Source organism: Ahaetulla prasina, chromosome 4 (assembly GCF_028640845.1).
Source record: "Ahaetulla prasina isolate Xishuangbanna chromosome 4, ASM2864084v1, whole genome shotgun sequence".
NCBI classification, from domain to species: domain Eukaryota; kingdom Metazoa; phylum Chordata; class Lepidosauria; order Squamata; family Colubridae; genus Ahaetulla; species Ahaetulla prasina.
Window position 1 is genome coordinate 139,666,720 of NC_080542.1, and position 23,373 is coordinate 139,690,092.

The window sequence follows — 23,373 nt, forward strand, 5'->3', positions numbered from 1 at the left end:
CTTAATTAGCCGGCACTATCAGCTCTGGCAGCAAACTAGAGAGCGTCTGCCAAATGTCTCTGTTATCTCCCTCGGTGCCGATGAGTCACCCAGGAACAAACAGTACTTTGGTTCTTAGTTAAGCAGTTGATTTGCCTGCTACGAAGAGGCATAGCAGCCCTCGCTGGTTTTATATCCTGTGGGGTGTGGCTCCATGACTCAGCACTTCCTAGGCCTGCCCTACCCCTGCTTCTGTTGTTCCCGCCTCTCCTGCCTACGAAACCTAGGGTCCAGCCAGGCCTGATTGCCATCAGCTGGGTCTGGAGGCGTGGCCTTGGGGGGGAAAGAGTCAGGGGACGGAGGCCTCGTTATCTCCTCCACCTGGCCTACCTCTGACTCCTGGAGCTGAGCCAGGGAAGCCGGTGCTCCTGAGGTAAGTCCTGATGGCCCTTCCCCCTCACTTTCCAAATCACTTTCTGGCAGGGGGCCCGGCTTAGAGGGCGCAGACACAACACCACCTTTATTAATAACTCAAGGCAGCAAACATACCCAATACCATATTCTTTCCTCCTCCTATTTTATACCCACAACAGCAACCCTGCAAAGTGGGTTGGGCTGAGAGAGAGCAACCAGCCCAAAGTCACCCAGCTGGTTTTTATACCTAAGGCAGGATTAGAACTCACCAACTCCTGGTTTCTAGCTGGGTGTCTTAAACTAGCTCTCTTCATTTAAAAATTTCCATTCTATACATCTGGGAATGTAATAAAGCTGATCAAAGAGATAATCTGATGCATTGACTCTGTTCCAAGAAGGAATGGCCCATAAAGATCATGGCACGGATGGTCTTTGGTCATAGGGGTCCATCCCTAACCATGAAGTTGGATGTTGTGAAGTGTTTCAAGAGGTTGGCTGAGGAACTCTGGGAGTTGAAGTCCACAAGTCTTAAAGGGACCAAGGTTGGAGACCCCTGATCTAAAGTGTAAAAGTCTAAGAAATCAGTTTCCTAGTAGAGGGTTTCAATCCCACAGTTTGACAACCCTGACCATCCACAATTGACAAATCTCATTTGTAGAGATCATGTGACCAATGTAACTGAGAACACCCTCTACAAATTGAATTGGAAACAGACAAAACCAGGAGTGGCTGGTCTCATATGTGCTTTCTCTTGCAGAGCTTATAGACACACACAGATGATGTTACCTAGTTGGGTAACAAAATGGCTGTAAGGAAACAGCCAAGCTCAGACAGCCCTGAGCTGGAATCAGCTTCAATCCAATTCAGCTCTTCCCCCACTTACGACTGTGCCTAGCAGGATTCCCGTGATTCTTTTACTACGCATCATTATATAATATCACTCCTCACATTTGCCTTTTATCTCCTCTATCATCTTCCTTTTGTTCTGCAAAAGGGAGAACACTATAATGTTAAATGTTAAATAATTAACGGCAGCAATCAGGAGAACAAGCAAGTAACATCTTTATAATCTCCCCTATCACCATACAATGTGAAGTAACAAAACACGTCGCCAGTAAACAGCTTATGCTCCCTATTAATTCAGATCACCTTTGAGCAAAACTCTGCAGTTCAGTTTCAAATGGCTAATATTACATCCATCTCTCTCTCTGACTCTCTGACTCTCTGTCTCTGTCTTTTTTTGTTTGTCTCTCTTTCTGTCTGTCTGTCTCTTACTCTGTCTCTGTCTCTCTCCCTCTTTCTCTGTCTCACCCTCTCTCTCCTTCCCTCTCTTTTTGTCTGTCTCTCTTACTCTCCCTCTTCCTCTTTCTGTCTCTCTCCCTCTTTCTCTGTCTCTCTCTGTCTCCCTCTCTCTCCTTCCCTCTCTTTTTGTCTGTCTATCTCTTACCCTGTCTCTGTCTCTCTCCCTCTTTCTCTTTCCGTCTCTCTCCCTCTCCCTCTTTCTCTGTCTCCCTCTCTCTCCTTCCCTCTCTTTCTGCCTGTCTGTCTCTTACTCTGTTTCTATCTCTCTCCCTCTTTCTCTGTCTCTCTCTGTCTCTCTCTCTCTTTCTGTCTGTCTGTCTCTTACTCTGTCTCTGTCTTCCTCTTTCTCTCTCTCTCTCTCTCCCTCCCTTTCTCTCTAAATCTCTCTCCCTCTTCCTCTCTCTCTCTCACTCTCCCTCTCTCTCTCCCTCCCTTTCTCTCTAAATCTCTCTCTCTCTTCCTCTCTCTCTCTCTCACTCTCCCTCTCTCTCTCCCTCCCTCTCTCTCTCTTTCTGTCTGTCTGTCTCTTATTCTCCTTCTTTCTCTTTCTGTCTCTCTCTCTCTCCCTCTTTCTATCTCTGTCTTCCTGTCTCTCTCTCCCCCTCTTTCTGTCTCTGTCTTCTTCTTCCTCTCTCTCTCTCTCTCTCTCTCTCTCTCTCTCTTCTCTCTCTCTCCCTCTTTCTATCTGTCTCTCTCTCTCTCTCTCTGCCTCTCTCTCTTTCTGTCTGTCTGTCTCTCCCTCTCCCTCCCTCTCTCCGTCTCTCTCCCTCCCTCTTTCTGTCTCTGTCTCTCTCTGTCTCTCTCTTTCCCCCCCTCTTTCTCTTTCTGTCTCCCTCTCTGACTCTGTCTCTCTGTCTCTCTGTCTCTCTCTCTCTCTCCCCCTCCCTCCCTCCCTCCCTCTCTCTCTCTCTCTCTCTGCATAAGAATGGATTATGAGTCACTTTGAATAGTCACTAAATAAATGGATGTAAGTAGAGGACTATTGCACTTTTTACTGTGGTTTTCCTCTACAATAAGAAGATTGGGCTGAAGAGAGAACAATCAGTCCCAAATCACTCGGTATTAAATATCTGACCTAAATCTCAGTACTCCAACACCTGAATCATCCCGGTGATTCTCAATACACTTTAGTCTGCAATGAGTCACCTACAACCCCCTTGAGTTTTTCTAATCACCTCTAGCCAAAGTACAGAAGCCCATGGAGACCAACAAAAAGCCTTAATAAGCTACAGCAGATCACAGGAAATGAAGGTCTTTAAAAGGTTTCTTTAGCCGCTAAAGGGGTGATCAGGTGTCCTGGTTATAAAAAGATAGTCCTCTATTCAAAATCCAGGTCTGGTATTAATATATATATATATATATATATATATATATATATATATATATATATATATATATATATATATATATATATATTATATAAAGTATATATATATACTTTAAAGTCACAGGACATGATATTGACTTTAAAAAGACCAGAACTATCGCCAAAACTGAACACTTTAACAACAGAATAATCAGAGAAGCCATTGAGATAGAAAAATGCCCACACAGCATGAACAAACGAGATGATACCTCCCGCCTACCAGCCATTTGGAAACCCGCCCTTATTGACAAACGAGTCCCTAACACGAGGAATGACACCAGACCCACACTCACGAAGTCCACACAGGATGTCACCAGCGCACATCCACCCAGAAAGCAGACCCAAACCCACACTGATCATGAAGCACGACCAAGGACCAGAAGCCAGACCGCAGCTGCAACATTAGCCATTTCAAACCCCTCCAATCCATACATGCAGCAGACTGATACCCACTATGAAGATGTAGCACAACCACAAAGCCAAACAACAGCTATGCAGCTCACCAGCTCAAATCCCCCTGCAACACAGACTAAATTGAGCACAACCAAGCCCCCACCCAAACAGGACACACCCCCAGCCAATCAGAGCACAAAAAAACCTCCATCCAATCAGAGCACAGCCAAGCTCCCACCCAATCAGTTCAAACCCCCACTAGCAGTTAAAAGGAAGAAACAGCTGCGATCACACATTGCTCCCAGAAGCACGAAGCTGAAGTCTGAAGATGACGAATGAGACTTCGTCGAAACGTTACCAAGACATTTCCAATTTTACACGGGAGAAAACCCGAACAACCAAAGACCTATATATATATGTAGGTCTTTGGTTATTCGGGTTTTCTCCCGCATAAAATTGGAAGTGTCTTGGCGACGTTTCGACGAAGTCTCATTCGTCATCTTCAGGCTTCAGCTTCGTGCTTCGTGCCAAGAAACTTCCAATTTTACACGGGAGAAAACCCGCGTTCGGGAGAAAACCCGAATAACCAAAGATCTACATACAAACACCCGCAAAAACCTCAGAAAACATATATATATATATATATGGGAGAGAACCAGAATCTTGATTTCTCTTAGCTGTCAATATCTAGGCTGCAAGTGGAACAATCCTTACAGCTGACCTAATCAACTTTCTCATTGTAGTAAGACAAGGCCTTCTTAAATAATATTATTTTGGCTTTGTCCATCTCAGAAATTCCATCTCACAAAAGACATTCAAATTTGAGGCAGAATGGAAGAGTTTTATCTGGTTTTATTTTTTTATTAGAAAAGTTTTTACAAAAAAAAGCTTTCCCCCCCCTTTCCCCCTTCCCCCTCTACCCCCCTCCCCCTCCCTTCAAAAAATCCCTCCCCCACCCCTGACTTCCCGGAACAAACACAAGGTATAGTTTAAACATAAAACAAACATATGCTAAAAATTTTCCCTCCCAATTCAGTTTTACTCCTGCAATTCTCATCAAATCCTAACCACCCCCATAGCAAATAGAGATAATACATCCTAATCATTCAAAGGCAGTCTGATATCTCTTAATCTGATATCTGTTTTGGGTATAGTCAATCCATTTTTTCCATTCATTTAAGTATCTTTCTTGCGTATTGTCTTTCAAAAAGGTTGAGATTTTTGCTATCTCAGCCAAATTAGCAACTTTCAATATCCATTCTTCTATTGTAGGTAATTCTTTTTTCTTCCAATACTGTCCTATCAGTAATCTTGCTGCTGTTATTAGATTTAAAATCAATTTAGTCTCAATTACTGTACAGTCCGTGATAATTCCCAGTAAAAAAAATTGCGGCAGGAACTTTATCTTCTTTTTCAAAACATTTTGTAAAATCCACCAAATTCTTATCCAAAAAGCCTTAATATTCTTGCAAGTCCACCAAATATGAGTTTTATTTGGTTTTAGAAGTACTGTAATATCTGAGACCGAATATGGATAGATTTTCTGCCTAGAACTGGAGAAGGGGGGGGGGTTGGGATGAAAAACAGAGCCCTCCCCAACAGAAAGACTGACAAACCACGATGCCTGATCATATTCAAGTGGAACCTGCAAGCCAAAGCCATCTTTAAATTATCATACAATAGCTTTTCATAATGTGTACAGTCCATACAATTTTTATGAGTTCATTTGCTGGCTATAAAATATGCATAAGGAGCCATTGGGATTAATGTACTACATTGCTGGAGAGAAAACTCCTGCGTTTTGGAAAAGATTGGCTCTGCATACAAAGGAGTCGGGAATCGAGAAAGGAAGATGAAAAATAATAAACAAGATTCTGCAGCTGTCAGCAAGGTTTAGCCCAAGAATTCAGCTGCAGCTTGGAGGGTAGGATATACAGAATATGGTTGTTTGCCAAAGAGACAGAAATGGCAGAGAAATACAATGACACAGCGCAGGCTGAACAGGTTAAATAATCCCTCTTACCCCAAATTCACCATCAGAATGAAAGACCTGCTTCCTTGATTAGGTTTCTGTTTACAGTTTGATTGTTTGTCTAATGTTACTCTTGTTATTAATCTCAGGTTAACTGGGTGCTGATTGCTGGTGAGAAAGTGTTTTGGTCTTTTCATTTCCCTTTTAGCTTTTTCATTTTTCCCCGAAGGCCATCACTCTGCTAAACAAATAATTCCATCAACACTGTCAAACTATGTATTGAATCTGCACTACTATTAATCTTCTCATAGTTCCCATCACCAATCTCTTTCCACTTATGACTGTATGACTATAACTTGTTGCTGGCAATCCTTATGATTTATATTGATATATTGACCATCAATTGTGTTGTAAATGTTGTACCTTGATGATATCTTTTCTTTTATGTACACTGAGAGCATATGCACCAAGACAAATTCCTTGTGTGTCCAATCACACTTGGCCAATAAAATTCTATTCTTCTTCTTCATATGTCTATATGCCAATGTGTTGGGCAGCGTTAAGCTTTGTAGTTTAGTGGCCATAGTCTAGATATCCGATTTCTTGCAGGTCAGGCCCCAACGCAAAAATATAACATTATTTATTTATTTATTTATTTAATTCGATTTTTATACCGCCCTTCTCCCGAAGGATTCAGGGTGGTGTACAGCCAAAAAGTAAAAAACAAACAATACAATATACAATTTAAAATACAAATTAAAAAACTTATTTTATAATTGGCCTAAAAAACTTTAAAATATATAAAACTAAAACCCCATTAAAATTTGTAATAGAAAATTAAAAATCGATAAAATTTAAGCCAGCCCCGCGCAAATGAAAAGATGTGTCTTCAGTTCGCGGCGAAAGGTCCGAAGGTCAGGTATTTGGCGTAAACCCGGGGGAAGCTCATTCCAGAGTGTGGGAGCCTCCACAGAGAAGGACCTTCCCCTGGGGGCCGCCAGCCGACATTGCTTGGCGGACGGCACCCTGAGAAGTCCCTCTCTGTGAGAGCGTACGGGTCGGTGGGAGGCATGCGGTAACAGCAGGCGGTCCCGTAAGTACCCAGGCCCTAAGCCATGGAGCGCTTTAAAGGTCGTAACCAAAACCTTAAAGTGCACCCGAAAGGCCACAGGTAGCCAGTGCAGTCTGCGCAGGAGCGGTGTTATGCGGGAGCTACGCGAAGCTCCCTCTATCACCCGCGCAGCTGCATTCTGGACTAACTGAAGCCTCTGAGTGCACCTCAAGGGGAGCCCCATGTAGAGAGCATTACAATAATCCAAGCGAGAGGTAACGAGCGCATGAGTGACTGTGCACAAGGCATCCCGATCAAGGAAGGGGCGCAACTGCCGAACCAGGCGAACCTGGTGGAAGGCCCTCCTGGAGACGGCCGTCAAATGATCTTCAAACGACAGCCGTTCATTCAGGAGGACACCTAAGTTGCGCACCCTATCCTTTGGGGCCAATAACTCGCCTCCGACAGTCAGCTGCGGCTGCAGTTGACTGAATTGGGGTGCTGGCATCCACAGCCACTCCGTCTTGGAGCGATTGAGCTTGAGCCTGTTTCTCCCCATCCAGACCCGTATGGCCTCCAAACACTGGGACAGCACTTCAACAGCTTCATTGGGGTGGCCCGGGGTGGAAAAGTACAGCTGAGTGTCATCAGCGTACAGCTGGTATCTCACCCCAAAGCCACTGATGATCTCACCCAACGGCTTCATATAGATGTTGAACAGCAGGGGCGAGAGGATCGACCCCTGCGGCACCCCACAAGTGAGGCCCCTCGCGGTCGACCTCTGCCCCCCTGTCAACACCGTCTGCGACCGGTCAGAGAGATAGGAGGAGAACCACCGATAAACGGTGCCTCCCACTCCCAATCCCCCCAACCGGCGCAGCAAGATACCATGGTCGATGGTATCAAAAGCCGCCGAGAGATCTAATAGGACCAGGGCAGAGGAATAACCCCTGTCCCTGGCCCTCCAGAGATCATCCACCAATGCGACCAAAGCTGTCTCCGTGCTGTATCCGGGTCGGAAGCCGGACTGGAACGGGTCTAGATAGACGGCTTCATCCAGGTATTGGGGTAGCTGTCGCGCCACAGCACTCTCTACAACCTTCGCAACGAAGCAAAGGTTGGAGACCGGACGATAATTACCCAAAATAGCCGGGTCCAGGGAGGGCTTCTTAAGGAGGGGTCTCACCACTGCCTCTTTCAAGGCGGCAGGGAAAACCCCTTCCAACAAAGAAGCGTTGATAATCCCCTGGAGCCAGCCTCGTGTCACTTCCTGAGTGGCCAGCACCAGCCAGGAAGGACACGGGTCCAGTAAACATGTGGTGGCGTGAAGCCTCCCCAACAACCTGTCCACGTCCTCGGGAGCCACAGGGTCAAACTCATCCCAAACAGACTCGACAAGACGTGCCTCCTCTCCCCCGCTTGGATCATCCCAATTTCGGTCCAGACCATCCCGGACGGAGCTGAGCGATTTTATCGTATAGATAACCACTAAACTCCTCGGCACGTCCCTGCAAAGGGTCATCCCGCACCTCCTGGTGAAGGAGAGAGCGGGTCACCCGAAACAGGGCGGCCGGGCGGTTATCTGCCGACGCAATGAGGGTGGAAGCGTAGGAACGCCTCGCCTCCCTCATTGCCACTAGGTAGGTCCTAGAATAGGACCTAACTAGTGTCCGATCAGCTTCGGAGCGACTGGACCTCCAGGTGCTCTCTAGGCGTCTTCTCCGGCGTTTCATCTCCCTCAGCCCCTCGGAGAACCAAGGGGCCGGACGAGACCTGCGCCGGGTCAGAGGCCGCAAAGGCACGACCCGGTCCAAGGCCCCAGCCGCGGCCTGTTCCCAGGCCGCAACTAGTTCCTCAGTCGAGCCGCGGGCCAGACCCTCAGGAATTGGCCCAAGCTCCGTCAGGAACCTCTCAGGGTCCATCAGGCGCCTGGGACGGAACCAACGTATAGGTTCCGTCTCCCTGCGATGGTGGGTGGTGGTTCGGAGGTCTAGGCGAAGGAGAAAATGATCTGTCCATGACAACAGTTCTGTTACTATATCATCTAATTCCAGATCATTTAACCACTGTCCAGAGACATAAATTAGATCCAGCGTGCCTCCTCCCATGTGTGTAGGGCCATCATTTACTCGAATCAGGTCCAAGGCCGTCATGGAAGCCTGGAACTCCCGAGCTGCAGTCGATGACAAGCCAGCTGATGGCAGGTTGAAATCCCCCATAACCATAAGTCTGGGGGTCTCAACCGCCACACCGGCAAGTACCTCCAACAGCTCAGGCAGGGCTGTGTTCACGCAGCAAGGAGCCAGGTACGCGATCAACAAGCCCAACTGATTCCTATGGCTATTCTTGGTTATTATTGGCATGGTTATTCTTCCAAGCGGAATTTTTAAAAATTATTTCTCAGCTACAGATGAATTTAGCACTCACATAGTGAAGGTATCAGGGACACGGTGGCTCAGTGGGTAAGACGCTGAACTTGTCGATCGAAAGGTCGGCAGTTCAGCAGTTGGAATCCCTAGTGCTGCCACGTAACGGGGTGAGCTCCCCTTACTTGTCCTAGCTTCTGCCAACCTAGCAGCTTGAAAGCATGTAAAAAAGGCAGGTAGAAAAATAGGGACCACCTTTGGTGGGAAGGTAACAGTGCTCTGTGCGCCTTTGGCGTTGAGTCATGCTGGCCACATGACCACAGAGATGTTTTCGGACAGCGCTGGCTCTTTGGCTTTGAAACGGAGATAAGCACTGCCCCCTAGAGTGGGGAATGACTAGCACATATGTGCGAGGGGAAACCTTTATCTTTACCTAGTGAAGGTATCTCACAAGAAAAATATATTTCACAAGTAAAGCCTGCTATCTTCATTCCGTTTCTCTCACACATGATATCTGGATTGAGTTGCCTCTTGTTCCTTTGGAATGTACCCCCTCCCTCCAGCAAATCCATTCCTCATTACATTCCATCAAATCTACTCTACTGGTCTTGACCTGACCAGCTTTGAACACAGTGGAAATTGCTATTTTATGACCTCTTTGCATGGAGGCTTCTGCCTGGAGCAAATTTACGGTGATCCTTGATTTCTCCTTGATTGAGAGTGAAGTTTCAAGGAGCTTCTCTCTTGACCCCAGCCATCAGATCAACAAGAAGAGAGCTGCCTTCAGCCCTCCACCAGTTCTCCAGTAGTCCCCCTTACCCTATATTTTCACCCTTGGCTGTTCTGTTCCCTGCTCTTCAGGAACTTTTGTAATTATCATGCTGTTGCTCCTAACATGACCCCTTAAAACATGAACTTCCCTTGCCCTGTATTTTTCACTTTTTCTGAAAGCTCATTGCTCCATTCAAACCTTAGAGCTCCCGAGGGGCACCTATTCTATTTTTGCCCAGACTGAGTGAAGCACAATCTCTTCCTTTGCTCTCTCTACTCACCCGTAGCAAACATTCCTATTCCTTCCTTCCACCCCACTATTATATATTAAATATATAAAGTTGCAATGCAACGTATGCTACAACTACAATGGATACTACTGCATTTCACCCCTAGGGAACTGTATCACCTGTTCTTGCTTGCTAAGAATTTTTTATGGCCCCATTATGGAATGGAAATGAAAGACCAAGATGGTCTCCTTTCGTTTGATTACGGTAACGTCAGAGCCAGATTTTATTTATTTTAGAATAGAATAGAATAGAATAGATTTTTTTTATTGGCCAAGTGTGATTGGACACACAAGGAATTTGTCTTGGTGCATATGCTCTCAGTGTACTAAAAGTTTACTAAAAGTTTACTAAAAGTTTACTCTTTTATTACACTCTGCCTTTACTATTTGTACAAATAACTCAAGGCAGTGAACATACCTAATACTTCTTCCTTCTCCACCACACCAGCCCTGCGAGGGGAGTTGGCCTGAGAGAGATAGACTGACCCAAAGCCTCCAGCTGGCTTTCATGGTTTAAGATGAGGCCAGAATTTTCCATCTCCTGGTGATTGTCCCAGTCCGCCAGCCAGCTTTCATGCCTAAGGCAGGACTAGAATTCACAGTTTCCTGATGATTCCCCAAAGTCATCCATCTGGCTTGTATGCCTAAGGCAGGACTAGAATTCACTGTCTCCTGGTTTCTCTAGCCTGATGCCTTCACCACCAGACCAAACTGGCTATTGGATGGTACAATAAGGGATCAACATCCCAACTAATACTGGATGGACTGAGAGGTACTGAAGTATGAGTATCATTGACAATAGTCTATTGGACTCCATTGCCTTCATAGGGATTTAACTGTGGTTTGAATATGTATTAGAATGTGCTTAGAGTTTTTATTAGATGGATAAGTTTCATTGAAGTGAGCCGTAATTCTGATTCAGAATAACAGACTTGGAAGGACCTTGGAGATTTTCTAGTCCAACCCCCTGCTCAGGCAGGAAACCTTATATCATTTCAGACAAATAGTTGTCCAATCTCTTCTTAAAAACTTCCAACGTTTGAGCACCCACAACCTCCGAAAGCAAATCGTTCCATTGGTTAATTATTCTCACTGTCAGGAAATTCCTCCTTAGTTCTAGGTTGGATCTCTCTTCGATAATCTTCCACCCATTACTTCTTCTCTTGCCTTCTGGTTCTTTGGAAAATCAGTTGACCCCCTTTTCCTTGTGGCAGCCTCTCAAATATTGGAACACGGCTATCAGGCCACTTCCAATCCCTCTTTTCACTAGACTACGGTAAAGGTAAAGGTTCCCCTCGCACATACGTGCTAGTCCCCTTGAAGTGCGCTCGGAGGCTTCAGTTAGTCCAGAATGCAGCTGCGCGGGTTATAGAGGGAGCTACACGTAGCTCCCATGTAACACCGATCCTGCGCAGGCTGCACTGGCTGCCTGTGGCTTTCCGAGTGCACTTTAAGGTGTTGGTTATGACCTTTAAAGCGCTCCATGGCTTAGGACCTGGGTACTTACGGGACCGCCTGCTGCTACCACATGCCTCCCACCGACCCGTACGCTCCCATAGAGAGGGACTTCTCAGGGTGCCGTCCGCCAAACAATGCCGGCTGGCGGCCCCCAGGGGAAGGGCCTTCTCTGTGGGGGCACCCACACTCTGGAATGAGCTTCCCCCGGGTTTACGTCAAATACCTGACCTCCGGACATTTCGTCGCGAACTAAAAACACATCTTTTTATCCGCGCGGGGCTGGCTTAAATTAGTTTTAAGGGGAAATTTTATTAATTTTAAATGGGGTTTTTAGTATGGAAAATTTTAATCTCAGGCTAATTTAATAAGTTTTTAAATGGTATTTTAATCTGTATATTGTGTTGTTTTTACTTTTGCCTGTACACCGCCCTGAGTCCTTCGGGAGAAGGGCGGTATAAAAATTAAATAAAATAAATAAAAATAAATAAATAAATAGTCGTTGCCGATTCTAGGGGGCGGTGCTCATCTCCGTTTCAAAGCCGAAGAGCCAGCGCTGTCCGAAGACGTCTCTGTGGTCATGTGGCCGGCATGACTCAATGCCAAAGGCTCACGGAATGCTGTTACCTTCACTAGACTAGACATACCCAATTCCTGTAACCATTTTTCATATGTTTTAGTCTCCAGGCCTCTAATCATCTTTGTTGCTCTTCACTGCACTCATTTCAGTATCTCAATGTCTTTTTTATAATGTGGTGACCAAAACTGGATGCAGTGTTCCAGATGTGGTCTTATTAAGGCTTTATAAAGTGGTACTAATACTTTATGTGATCTTGATTCTGTCCCTCTATTAATGCAACCTAGGTTTGCATTGGCTATTTTGGCTGCTGCTGCACACTGCTGGCTCACATTAAGTGATTGTCCACTGTGACCCCAAAATTCCTCTTGCATTTACTACTATTGAACCAGATTTCACCTAATCTGTACCTGTACATTTGTTTTTTCTTGCCTAAGTGTAAAACTTTACTTTTCTCTATATTGAATGTCATTTTGTTAGATACGGCCGAGTGTTTAAGTCTGCTTAAATCATTCTGGATCTTGAGCCTACTGGGATGTTGATTATTCCTGTCAGTTTGGTGTCGTCTGCAAATTTGGTGTCGTCATCCAAATCAGTGGTAGTCAATCTGGTCCCTACCGCCCAATAGTGGGTGTTCCAGCTTTCACGGTGGGCAGTAGGGGTTTTGTCCGATACTGAAGCACTTTCCTTTTTTTTTAATTTAATTGACTTTTTAAAAAAAATTCATAGCATTATTTAAAAACATTTTCATTAGGTTTTCATAAAATTCCCCGTGACAATTTAAATTTTTGAAAATATACTGATTGTATCGCCCGCACATAAGTTTAGTTCATGTTACGCAAGTGAAACTAAATGGCACTATAGTGCGACTGCAAACAAAAGACCTCGTCCCAGAATAGCTCGCGCATCTCCCCCCACACCACCCAACTGTAACAGACAAGCAGAGCTGGTAGCCAGCGCCCCTCTCCCCAAACCCAATCCACGATGCGTGAGAGGCATGCGCAGATGATGATACACTTTATAAATCACCATTACTGTAGAACCGGTGGGCGGTTAGAAAATTTTACTACTAACAGAGATACAAAAGCGGGCGGTAGTATAAAAAGGTTGACTACTTCTGATCTAAAATCGTTAATGAGGATACTGACGAGTACTGAGCTTAAGACAGAAACTTGGGGTACCCCACTGCTTATTTCCCTCTATGTAGATGTAGTTCCATCAAGACTACACATTGAGTGTGGTTTGTCTCTGAACTTCTATCACTATTATTATGTCTCTGTCCCCAACAGCCATACATCTGGGTCAAGACAACTAGGCAAGCCTATCTGATATCCAAAACGATACAACCAGCACACAAAAATGGGTAGGGAAGTGAAGAAAAAATAGAATTAGAAAATTTAAGGATAAAGGCAGCTGTTTATATACCAGAGCTTCATTTTATGTTCTCATCCTTACTGTAAAGTAGCACCGCACAAACCTCATTCGTGGATCATCTGGAGGAGTCATTTCTAGAACATGAGGAGGCCCATTCAACACAACTGCATGTAAGGAAATGCTTGGATTTTCTGTCCCAACCTAGAAGACAACATAATGATAGTTAGGACGGAAATCTACCATTGACTGATTTTTATAGCAGTAACACTTAGACTTATATACCGGTTTACACTGCTTTACAGCCCTCTCTAAACTGTTTACAGAGTTAGCATCTTTTCCCCTATAATCTGGCTCCTCATTTTACTGACCTTGGGATAATGGAAGGCTGAGTCAACCTTGAGCCTGGTGAGATTTGAACTGCCAAATTGCAGGCAGCCAGGAGTCAGCAGAATTAGTTGCAGTACTGCACTCTAACCACTGCACCACCGTGGCTCATAATGTATTATGCATCGATCCTCTGGTCATCTTGAAGCTTCTGACTACAGCCTTGCTGAAAAAGTGACCTAATCTCAGTTCTTATTTAGCAACGACCTCATTTAATAATTCTTTGCCATTATGAGGATGATGATAAATCAACTTCATGACCAATTCTTGCATTTATGGCAAGTCTGTATAGGGAACGAAAGCTGAAGTAAGACTATGAGCACAGTTGTGCTTAGCAACCGCTTTGTTGCCTTGGGGCCCAATTGTGGTCGCTAAGCGAGCATCACTGACTATTACAGATTGTGATCCTATAAACATGATCCTGAAGACTATACTTAAAAGATCCATTCAGAAATAATCTTGCTTTTCTAACTGCATTTGGTTAACTTTGAATTGTATCTCCCAGTAAAAGTAACCAAATATTGAATGTTAGATGAATAGTAAAATCTATCCTACCTTTGGGTAGTGATAGGCTTCTGCTTTCGGGTAAAGGCTTCCAGTAAATGTGGGTATCTCCATTAATGGAACCCGGGAATCATTAATAGTTGCATAGGCTAATCTTGTGCCATCAGGAGACCACCAGTGAGCAATCTGGCTTTTCAGGATCTCTTCTAGAGAAACGAAAAAGTTGAAAAAATGCTATGATATCAAAACTGTTAGTTAACAAGGAAATGTAAGGATAGGTTGAAGGGACATCTATCTTGGTGACCTCAACCTACCTCTTATTAATTGAACAATAAACAAATGTACAACTGAACCCATCCATACAATCCTATGCAATGCTGTTTACAAATCTAGGTCAGATCAACTAGTAACGAAGAACACTAGCCTCAACAACTGCCTCAATCTCATTCTCTGCAACACCTTAAACTCAATTTATGGACTACAAATAAAAGAACCCTTTTCCAACAGTGACCACAGCATGATTGACTTTTGTCTCAATATACACCCTCACAAAAATCACCAAAATAATGGGACACCCAATTACAACTTCAAAAAAGCCAACTATGATCTCATAGATTCCAACCTCTCATTTCTTGATTGTCAAATTCTATTCTCTGGCTGGAACACTGCCAAAGACCATTATAACATTTTCTTGCTCAAAATCAATAGTTATTAAACTATATGTACCACTAATCACCACCAAAACCAGGAAAAACAAACTACTCATATTAATAAGAAAGCTCCAATCCCCTCCCCCAAAAAATCCCTCTGGCGAAAAAAAACACCTGGCTATGTAGCTAACTTTAAAAGCCTCTACAAAAAATATATGCCACCAAATAAAGACTGAAAGCACCAATTACCACACCAAACAAGAAGAGAACCTCCTGTGCATGAGATCCAACCATGCCTCCTATAATTTTGTAAACAACAAACTTAGATCCATCCCACCTCTAAAAGGACATAACGGTAAAGAATGCAATGATGAAGCAGTTAAAGCAAACCTCTTCAACACAAGCCTCTTCGGCTTAGTCTTTGTAAATAGCAATGGGTCATGCCCAACATTCCCTAGCTGTACCACAAATAACTACAATGATCTAACACAAATAGATTTTCACAGAAGATAACACTGAAAAGGCACTATGCAGGCTAAAACCATCTCTCTCTATCAGACCTGATGGACTACGTGCATACTTCTTAAAAATGCTTTCCACTGCTATAGCAGAACCTCTAAGCATAATCTTTGAAAAATCCTTCAGGTCCAGCTTCCTACCCAATCTATGGTCACTAGCCATGGTCATCCCCAGCCTAGTTGAAAATTACAGACCAATCTCTTTATGTTGCATCACCTGCAAAGTCATGGAATCAATCATTAACCAATCCATTATCCTCCACCTAGAAACAAACAATGTGGTTTCAGAAAAAAATTATCCTATAATCTACAACTTCTACACTGCAAAAACTTATGGACTACAAATTTCGACCAGGGCAAAGCAATAGAAACAATTTAGATAGACTTCTGTAAAGCCTTTGATTCAGTGGTATATGACAAACTACATCTAAAACTAAAATCCTATGGCATCTCCGGACCCCTACATAATTGGATAGCTGTATTCCTGTCAAACAGACAACAAGTGGTCAAAATAGGGAGTGCCCTATCAAATCCTGCACCCGTTAACAGTGGTGTCCTCCAAGGCAGTGTTCTAGGACCAACACTCTTCATACTATACATAAATAACCTTTGCGATCATATTATAAGCAACTGCATTCTCTTCACCAATGATGTAAAAATATTTAATACCACCGACAATGCTGCTACCCTTCAAAAAGACCTTGACTTTGTGTCGGAATGGTCAAACAATTGGCAACTCCAAATCTCAACCAACAAATGCTCTGTCTTACACATTGGCAAAAAGAATCAGAACACAAAATACAAGCTGTGTGGACACGACTTTGTAGATGACTCTCACTCTGTCAAGGACAGGGGGCATGTATCAAGAGCACCAGCATGCCTACTGTCCCTGTCCTAATGTTTTCTTTATTTTTTTTTTGTATTCAAAAAGTTTTTATTAGTCAAAAAAGGTTTATACAAATACATTTCAGGTATGGTAAATTTTCATTTTTCTTATCTAAAATAAGAATTTTACTCAAATTTTTTAACACATACAACAGCCATATGGCAAGCAGGTGACACGAAGTAGCTAAGTTTACAAATTTTAAATACGTAATAAAGAAGAGTCAAGAATAAACAGAATATCGTACAAAAGAGAGTAAGGAAAACCAACACAATCCCAAATATCTTTATCACTTCCTAGTTTTGGATCTCAGAACTCTGGGTTCAGCCTGACACAACTCCAGGGCAACAGCGGCAAGCCTCCCCATGATCTATAACCTCCCTTCTTCAATTCCTGGGTCATCTGATTCCAGGAGGGCTTTGTGTTCCTCCACATAGGCCGTAGCCTCCATAATTGTACTGATTTTTTCGTAATGCCCTCCCGGAAAATCATCAATCCCTCTGGCATCAGCCATCTGAAGCCCACTCCCTTCTGGTACAATTTGCTTGACAAAAAATAATATTTCTTTCTTTTTTCACGTACCTGTCTGGGAATCTGCCTCAGAATGGCTATCTCCCTGCCCCTGTAAATCAGTGCCCCACTCCTATGTTTTCTAAGAATTTCATCTCTCGTCTCTCTTCTCACAAATTTGACATGAACCTCTCTGGGAACTGCATGCGTGCGTGCATATTGCAATTAACTCTATAAACTCGATCCACATCCCAATTCATAAAATCAACACCTCTCCCAAGAAATTCTCCCAACAATTTAGTCACAACATCTCTCAAGTCTTCTTGGTCCACTTCTTCCAAATTTTGAAACCTAAGGAAATAAGACATTTTATCCATCTGTAGTCCAAGCACAGCATTGCCTGTCGTCTCCTCTCTTTTCTGCACTGCCGCATCTCACCCTCCAAACCTTCCACTTTCTGCTTGTTTTCTGCTGAAACTTGTTGAGTATCCTTTAAATCCTTTTGGATAGTCACAATTTCTGCTCTTATTTCATCAATTTCTTGTCCATATTAGATAACTTTTCCAAAATTCTCTCCATCTCTCCAGCAGTTGGTCTCTGACCTTTTGCCATTAAGGAAAAAAAATACAAAATCCTCAGGCAGGCACAGTATCCTTGTAATTTCCTCCGGATCCACCAGGGGCACTCACAGGAGCAACGAGTCCAGAGTACAGTTAGTCAACCAGGAAGCCGAAGGAAGTGATGTCATCAAAATTCTCATAGTGAAGGCGGAAGCTGGGCGCCACCACTGTTCCCCAGAAGGAGGGGCCTCAAACCTTCCCTCCTAAATTTCTCCATCACCTCTTCTCTCCAGAGCTCCACAAAACCGGTAATCTTCTTATTTTAAGTTCTCCTCTCTCCAGAATAACTCGTGCTCCTTCCAACCGCAGGGGAGAAAACCCCCGCACTCCGGGCACTCCACTCACATTTACCGATATTCCTTCCTTCTCCTCCTCAATTCTTCTCCGTGCCCTGTTCACCACCAGGCTGCTGCAGTTATAAATCCAATGCCCGGTGTCACGGGCACAGCGGCAAGCCTCCCCATGATCTATAACCTCCCTTCTTCAATTCCTGGGTCATCTGATTCCAGGAGGGCTTTGTGTTCCTCCACATAGGCCGTAGCCTCCACAATTGTACTAATTTTTTTCGTAATGCCCTCCCGGAAAATCATCAATCCCTCTGGCATCAGCCATCTGAAGCCCACTCCCTTCTGGTACAATTTGCTTGACAAAAAATAATATTTCTTTCTTTTTTCACGTACCTGTCTGGGAATCTGCCTCAGAATGGCTATCTCCCTGCCCCTGTAAATCAGTGCCCCACTCCTATGTTTTCTAAGAATTTCATCTCTCGTCTCTCTTCTCACAAATTTGACATGAACCTCTCTGGGAACTGCATGCGTGCGTGCATATTGCGAATTAACTCTATAAACTCGATCCACATCCCAATTCATGAAATCAACACCTCTCCCAAGAAATTCTCCCAACAATTTAGTCACAACATCTCTCAAGTCTTCTTGGTCCACTTCTTCCAAATTTTGAAACCTAAGGAAATAAGACATTTTATCCATCTGTAGTCCAAGCACAGCATTGCCTGTCGTCTCCTCTCTTTTCTGCACTGCCGCATCTCACCCTCAAACCTTCCACTTTCTGCTTGTTTTCTGCTGAAACTTGTTGAGTATCCTTTAAATCCTTTTGGATAGTCACAATTTCTGCTCTTATTTCATCAATTTCTTGTCCATATTAGATAACTTTTCCAAAATTCTCTCCATCTCTCCAGCAGTTGGTCTCTGACCTTTTGCCATTAAGGAAAAAAAATACAAAATCCTCAGGCAGGCACAGTATCCTTGTAATTTCCTCCGGATCCACCAGGGGCACTCACAGGAGCAACGAGTCCAGAGTACAGTTAGTCAACCAGGAAGCCGAAGGAAGTGATGTCATCAAAATTCTCATAGTGAAGGCGGAAGCTGGGCGCCACCACTGTTCCCCAGAAGGAGGGGCCTCAAACCTTCCCTCCTAAATTTCTCCATCACCTCTTCTCTCCAGAGCTCCACAAAACCGGTAATCTTCTTATTTTAAGTTCTCCTCTCTCCAGAATAACTCGTGCTCCTTCCAACCGCAGGGGAGAAAACCCCCGCACTCCGGGCACTCCACTCACATTTACCGATATTCCTTCCTTCTCCTCCTCAATTCTTCTCCGTGCCCTGTTCACCACCAGGCTGCTGCAGTTATAAATCCAATGCCCGGTGTCACGGGCTGGCAGCCCAAGCGGCGACCAAAATAATGGCGCGGCCTGTGGCCTCAAACCCCGCCAAGCCTAGGGACGCGCCAGCATCGGTCCCCACAGTCCTGTATGTCGGCTGGGAGACCCCTGGCGAGCCGTCCGTGCGGCAGGTGTCCTTTTCGGAACACCTGGCCCCTGAGGGCCTCGGCGGCGGCCGGATTCGGGCGCTGGAGGCAGGAGAAGCCTTCCAGACGTCCGTTGCCGCTGGATACCGGAAGTCGTCTCCCATTTTCTTTATTTGAATCTATTTTTATGTATTCAGTTCATGTTTATATAAATTACCAAATACGTTCTGGACAAATAAATAAATAAAAATAAGTAAATAATAAAAATTCTACTTTATGGGCAGGATATTACTGGGAGGGAGTAAAAGTAATGAGCAAAAATCTCAGAATCTATTTTATTGATCCTCATGAATGGCTTCCAACCTTGATGAATTTTCTTTGATGCTGTGTAAAATAATATCTCATCAAGAGAAGAAAGGAACAATTGTATGGCTGTTGATCCCAATGATTCATATATTTTGCTTGAGTTTGGAAGAGCTTACCTTGCAGCATTAAACTGGGGAAAAATTCCACTTACTACCAAATTATTAATTGGTAGTATTCTGAAGGGGTTAGGAGCTATCTTTTGCTCTGGACAATGTACAGTAATAAAAAGTACAATCCAACATTTTAATCGCTCAACACGATTAGCTGTAGATCCTGCAAAATTTCTCATAGCTTTCTAAAACCTTTGCTCAGGGATTTGCTTTTAGAAGTTAGAAACACTCTAGGATGGAAGTGGCCGATGGATTAACGGACAAGATACCACCTCTGTAGCATTCGTGTGCTTAGCTTGTATCTGATTCTTGTGGCTTGTTTTTTTTTGTAATGTTCTTTTGTTTATGTTTTTATTTGCATTGTAAGCTTCCTTGGATTGAGAGATAGGCGGGATGCAGACTTAATTAAATAAATAAATGGTGCCAGCGAAACCACGCAGGCACGTCTATGTACTCACCAGGAGTTGAGGGCTCAACTCAACATGACATTCTTAATAAGAACAACTCATCCTACAGATGAAATCTTGAAGAATTTATAACAGAAGAGCAGGGACCTGAATCTCAATCACAGCCAATAATTTTAGCCCCAGGCCCTGTCTTTATTGGCCACAAGGCTGCTGGTTCGCCATAGTGCCTATAAATTATTCCAAGGGATAATTTGAGCTTTGCGTTCGACATGCACCACGAGCCTCCGATGATCCTGTCTTTCTTCTTAATATTATTTGACATGACGCTTTCATTAACTTTCCTATGAAAAGATCATAGTATCCTTTTTTTTCCCCCTCTTCCCACCCCGTCTGCCACAGAACAGGATCAATAGTGCACACTTATAAGGAGGAGAAAAACAGGCCTCTTCCCTTCAGCCTACAAGGTTTCCAACCCCTCTTCAATTTTCTTACAGCACAGCTGTCACTCAGATTTGATGTAGTGCATGATATATTTATTACAGACAATGTGGTGCCTCCACAATGGTGAGATCATGTGTTTTCAGCAGCTCTGAATGGCAGCTCATGCAGAGAAGCAATAGGTATTTATTAAGCCCGCGTTCCAATGCAATGGGGCATTCCAATCAGCAGTGTTTCTGCAACCGAGGAGCAATATTTGAAGCAGCATCCAAGTAAATAACCTTTCTTTCTTTCTTTCTTTCGCTTCCTGATTATTACATTTTATTTACAGAAAAGACTGCCTGCCAGTTTTTGTCTGTTTGGTGCCTTTTGAGAGTCTGGATTACTACTCCCACACTCTCTGGGCTCATGCTGGATGGGAATTAACAGAGCTATAATCCAGAACTTCTGGAAGTCTCAGACTGGCAAAGACTGTTAAAGCAACAACATTGGAAATTCTTCTCTAATTTGCTGAACAGAGACACAGATCTTGCACGTGGAACCATTTCTGCTTCTAGGAAGGTAAAGGTGAGGATTCCTTTGAGTTGGGACCAACTCTTGATGACTTCATGGACTTCTTGGCAATAGAATGGAAGTGGTTCGTGATTGTCTTCTTCCAAGATACATTCTTGACTTTGTAATCTAGCCTTCTACAGCCCTGAGATTTCCTCTTGTCTCCCATCCAAGTACTAACCAAATCTGACCCCACTTAGCTTCTCAAGATCAGACAAGGTTAGCTAGGTGCTGTTAGCTAATGGGATAGGAAGACCAAATGATTGTAACTGTAATTCAGATCTTTCAGCCAACCATGAATCTCCCACTTTAACCTAATTCTTCAAACAACACATGAATCCAGAGGTAGGCATATCAAAGCCTTAGGATCACAGGTGATTGCTGAATCTGTTTTTATGACCTACTAGGAAATCCCTGGTATAAGGGCTATGCTGGGAAGTCAAGACGTATCTTAGAAGAAGTCATGCAGACTCATTGAGAGTTGGGCGACAAACCAGTTTAATAAATTATTATTGTTACTACTGCTATTATTATTAGGAAGAAGGCAATCACTTCCACACTGTGGCCAAGATATCTATGCTCCCTTGGAGTCAAACACAACTCAAAGCCTAATACCAGAAAAAGTGAACATTTCTGGTGCTGTTTCCCATCATAGAAAAAACATAAACTGAAGTGACTTTTAAAAATGAAGAATAACCTTCAAACTTTCCTAATCCAGAAAAAATCTTGGCTCAGAGCAGATGCAGGATTTGGTCCTGTTCACTTGTACTACAGGGATTGAGGTGCAGCTACTGGACACCCAAATGGTGGCTACCATTAATCCTAACCTGATTGCTTTCTTAACTGAGCCCAATGAGTGAAGTAGACATCATGGCTTATTCAACAATTCTGGTTTAATATTACATATCTGGAAAGAATAAACAGAGGATGGGGCTGAATTATAGGATCTATCTAGACAGAGTGAAGTTGAGCTTCACACGAAATAACAAATTAAAAATACGTAGGCTGGTAAAGTGAAAGAATATCCAAGAAGGACCTTATGCATATGTCCCATTTAATTCCCCTGCTCACCTAGCTCAGTGTATTAAAAGGGTCAAGAGATACATTTTCAACTTCCATGACTGTGGTTGGAAGAGATAACATCTTCCATTTCTCATCTAGCTATCCCTAAAAAGATGAAAAAGCTGAGCGAGATTTACCAAAGTTTTATTTGTCACAACTTGGGAAACACTATATGGCTGGAGTAAAAATGCTCCAAAGAAGAACAGCCAAGTTGTGGCTTCATCCAATAAATGAAGCCTATCTCTTTAAAATTCCTGCTCATCTTCAGCCTAGTATCCATTACTGCAATCTCTGTGAAGAAGGGCAATCAATTCAAACTTATGTGGAGGAAAATACTATCTTTGCTCATCAGACACCAACTGCAATCCAGCTGGGGTGCATTAGGTACAGGCAAAAAGGAGGGGAAAATCCGGTTTAACATCTCAGGAATATTTCTGTTATTCGAGGCACCATTTCCTCCTACTTCCCAGTTTCCCTTTCACATTGATGAGGGGGGGGGGAGGCTGCGCATGCGCGCTGAGTCTTGCCACCTGCCTGAAGGAGGAGGAGCGGCTGCTGCTTCTCCGCTCTTCCAGGCAGGCTCGGCTCTCCTCGGCTCTCCTCTCGGCTCTTCTCTTCCTCTCGGGTAAAGTCAAGTGGCGTCTCTCCTCCCTCTCGCGCCCCCTTCTCCGCCACTCCCCCTTCTCCGCCTCCTCCTCTTGCGTTTCCATCTCCCATTTTCAGAATCGGAGTGAAACAAAAAAAAAAAATCGGGACTTTTAGGAATTGCTGCGGGACGCGGGACAAATTATCAAAAAGCGGGACTGTCCCGCCAAAAGCGGGATGTCTGGTCACTATACTTTCACATCATAAAGTGGTGTAGGAAGTTAGCACCCACCCCTCTCCTAGGAAAATGAGATATTTTAGGAAATATTAATTAATTAATTAAATATTTCCCCTAAAAGGGAGGCAGAAACTCAGCCCCCACACCTTTGTCAATGGGCCATTAAGGCCGGGCGAGTCTATTCTACATAACAAAAATCTACTCCTTCAGGCAGAGCCATAGTAGGAATCCTAAAGCACTTTCATTACATCATCACCCAGCAAGGCTCAGCCAAGTTTGGGACTCAAAAACACAACCTATAAAGTTACCCCCTGCATGGCCCCATGGGAGTCTGGCAACCAATCAGAATACAAGCTCAAATTCAAAAGAGGGTATAAAACTCAAGCACTCTCAGCATCTCTGCCTTTATTTCCTCTTCTCCCATGATCTTCAAGGCATGTGGTCCTGTCCACCATTAAAACCATCTTTCCAAG

The 23,373-nt window shown here is 43.9% G+C and overlaps 1 protein-coding gene across 1 annotated transcript in view; it reads right to left on the minus strand.

Annotated features, from left to right (window-relative positions):
* DPP6 (dipeptidyl peptidase like 6) overlaps positions 1-23,373 on the minus strand; it is a 487,048-nt gene that overhangs the window by 59,791 nt on the left and 403,884 nt on the right. Inside the window, exons 9-10 of the mRNA XM_058181717.1 lie at positions 14,249-14,403; positions 13,413-13,510 (exon numbers count right to left, since the gene is read on the minus strand). Of these exons, the coding sequence (XP_058037700.1) occupies positions 13,413-13,510; positions 14,249-14,403 (253 nt within the window). The remainder of the gene's footprint in view (positions 1-13,412; positions 13,511-14,248; positions 14,404-23,373) is intronic.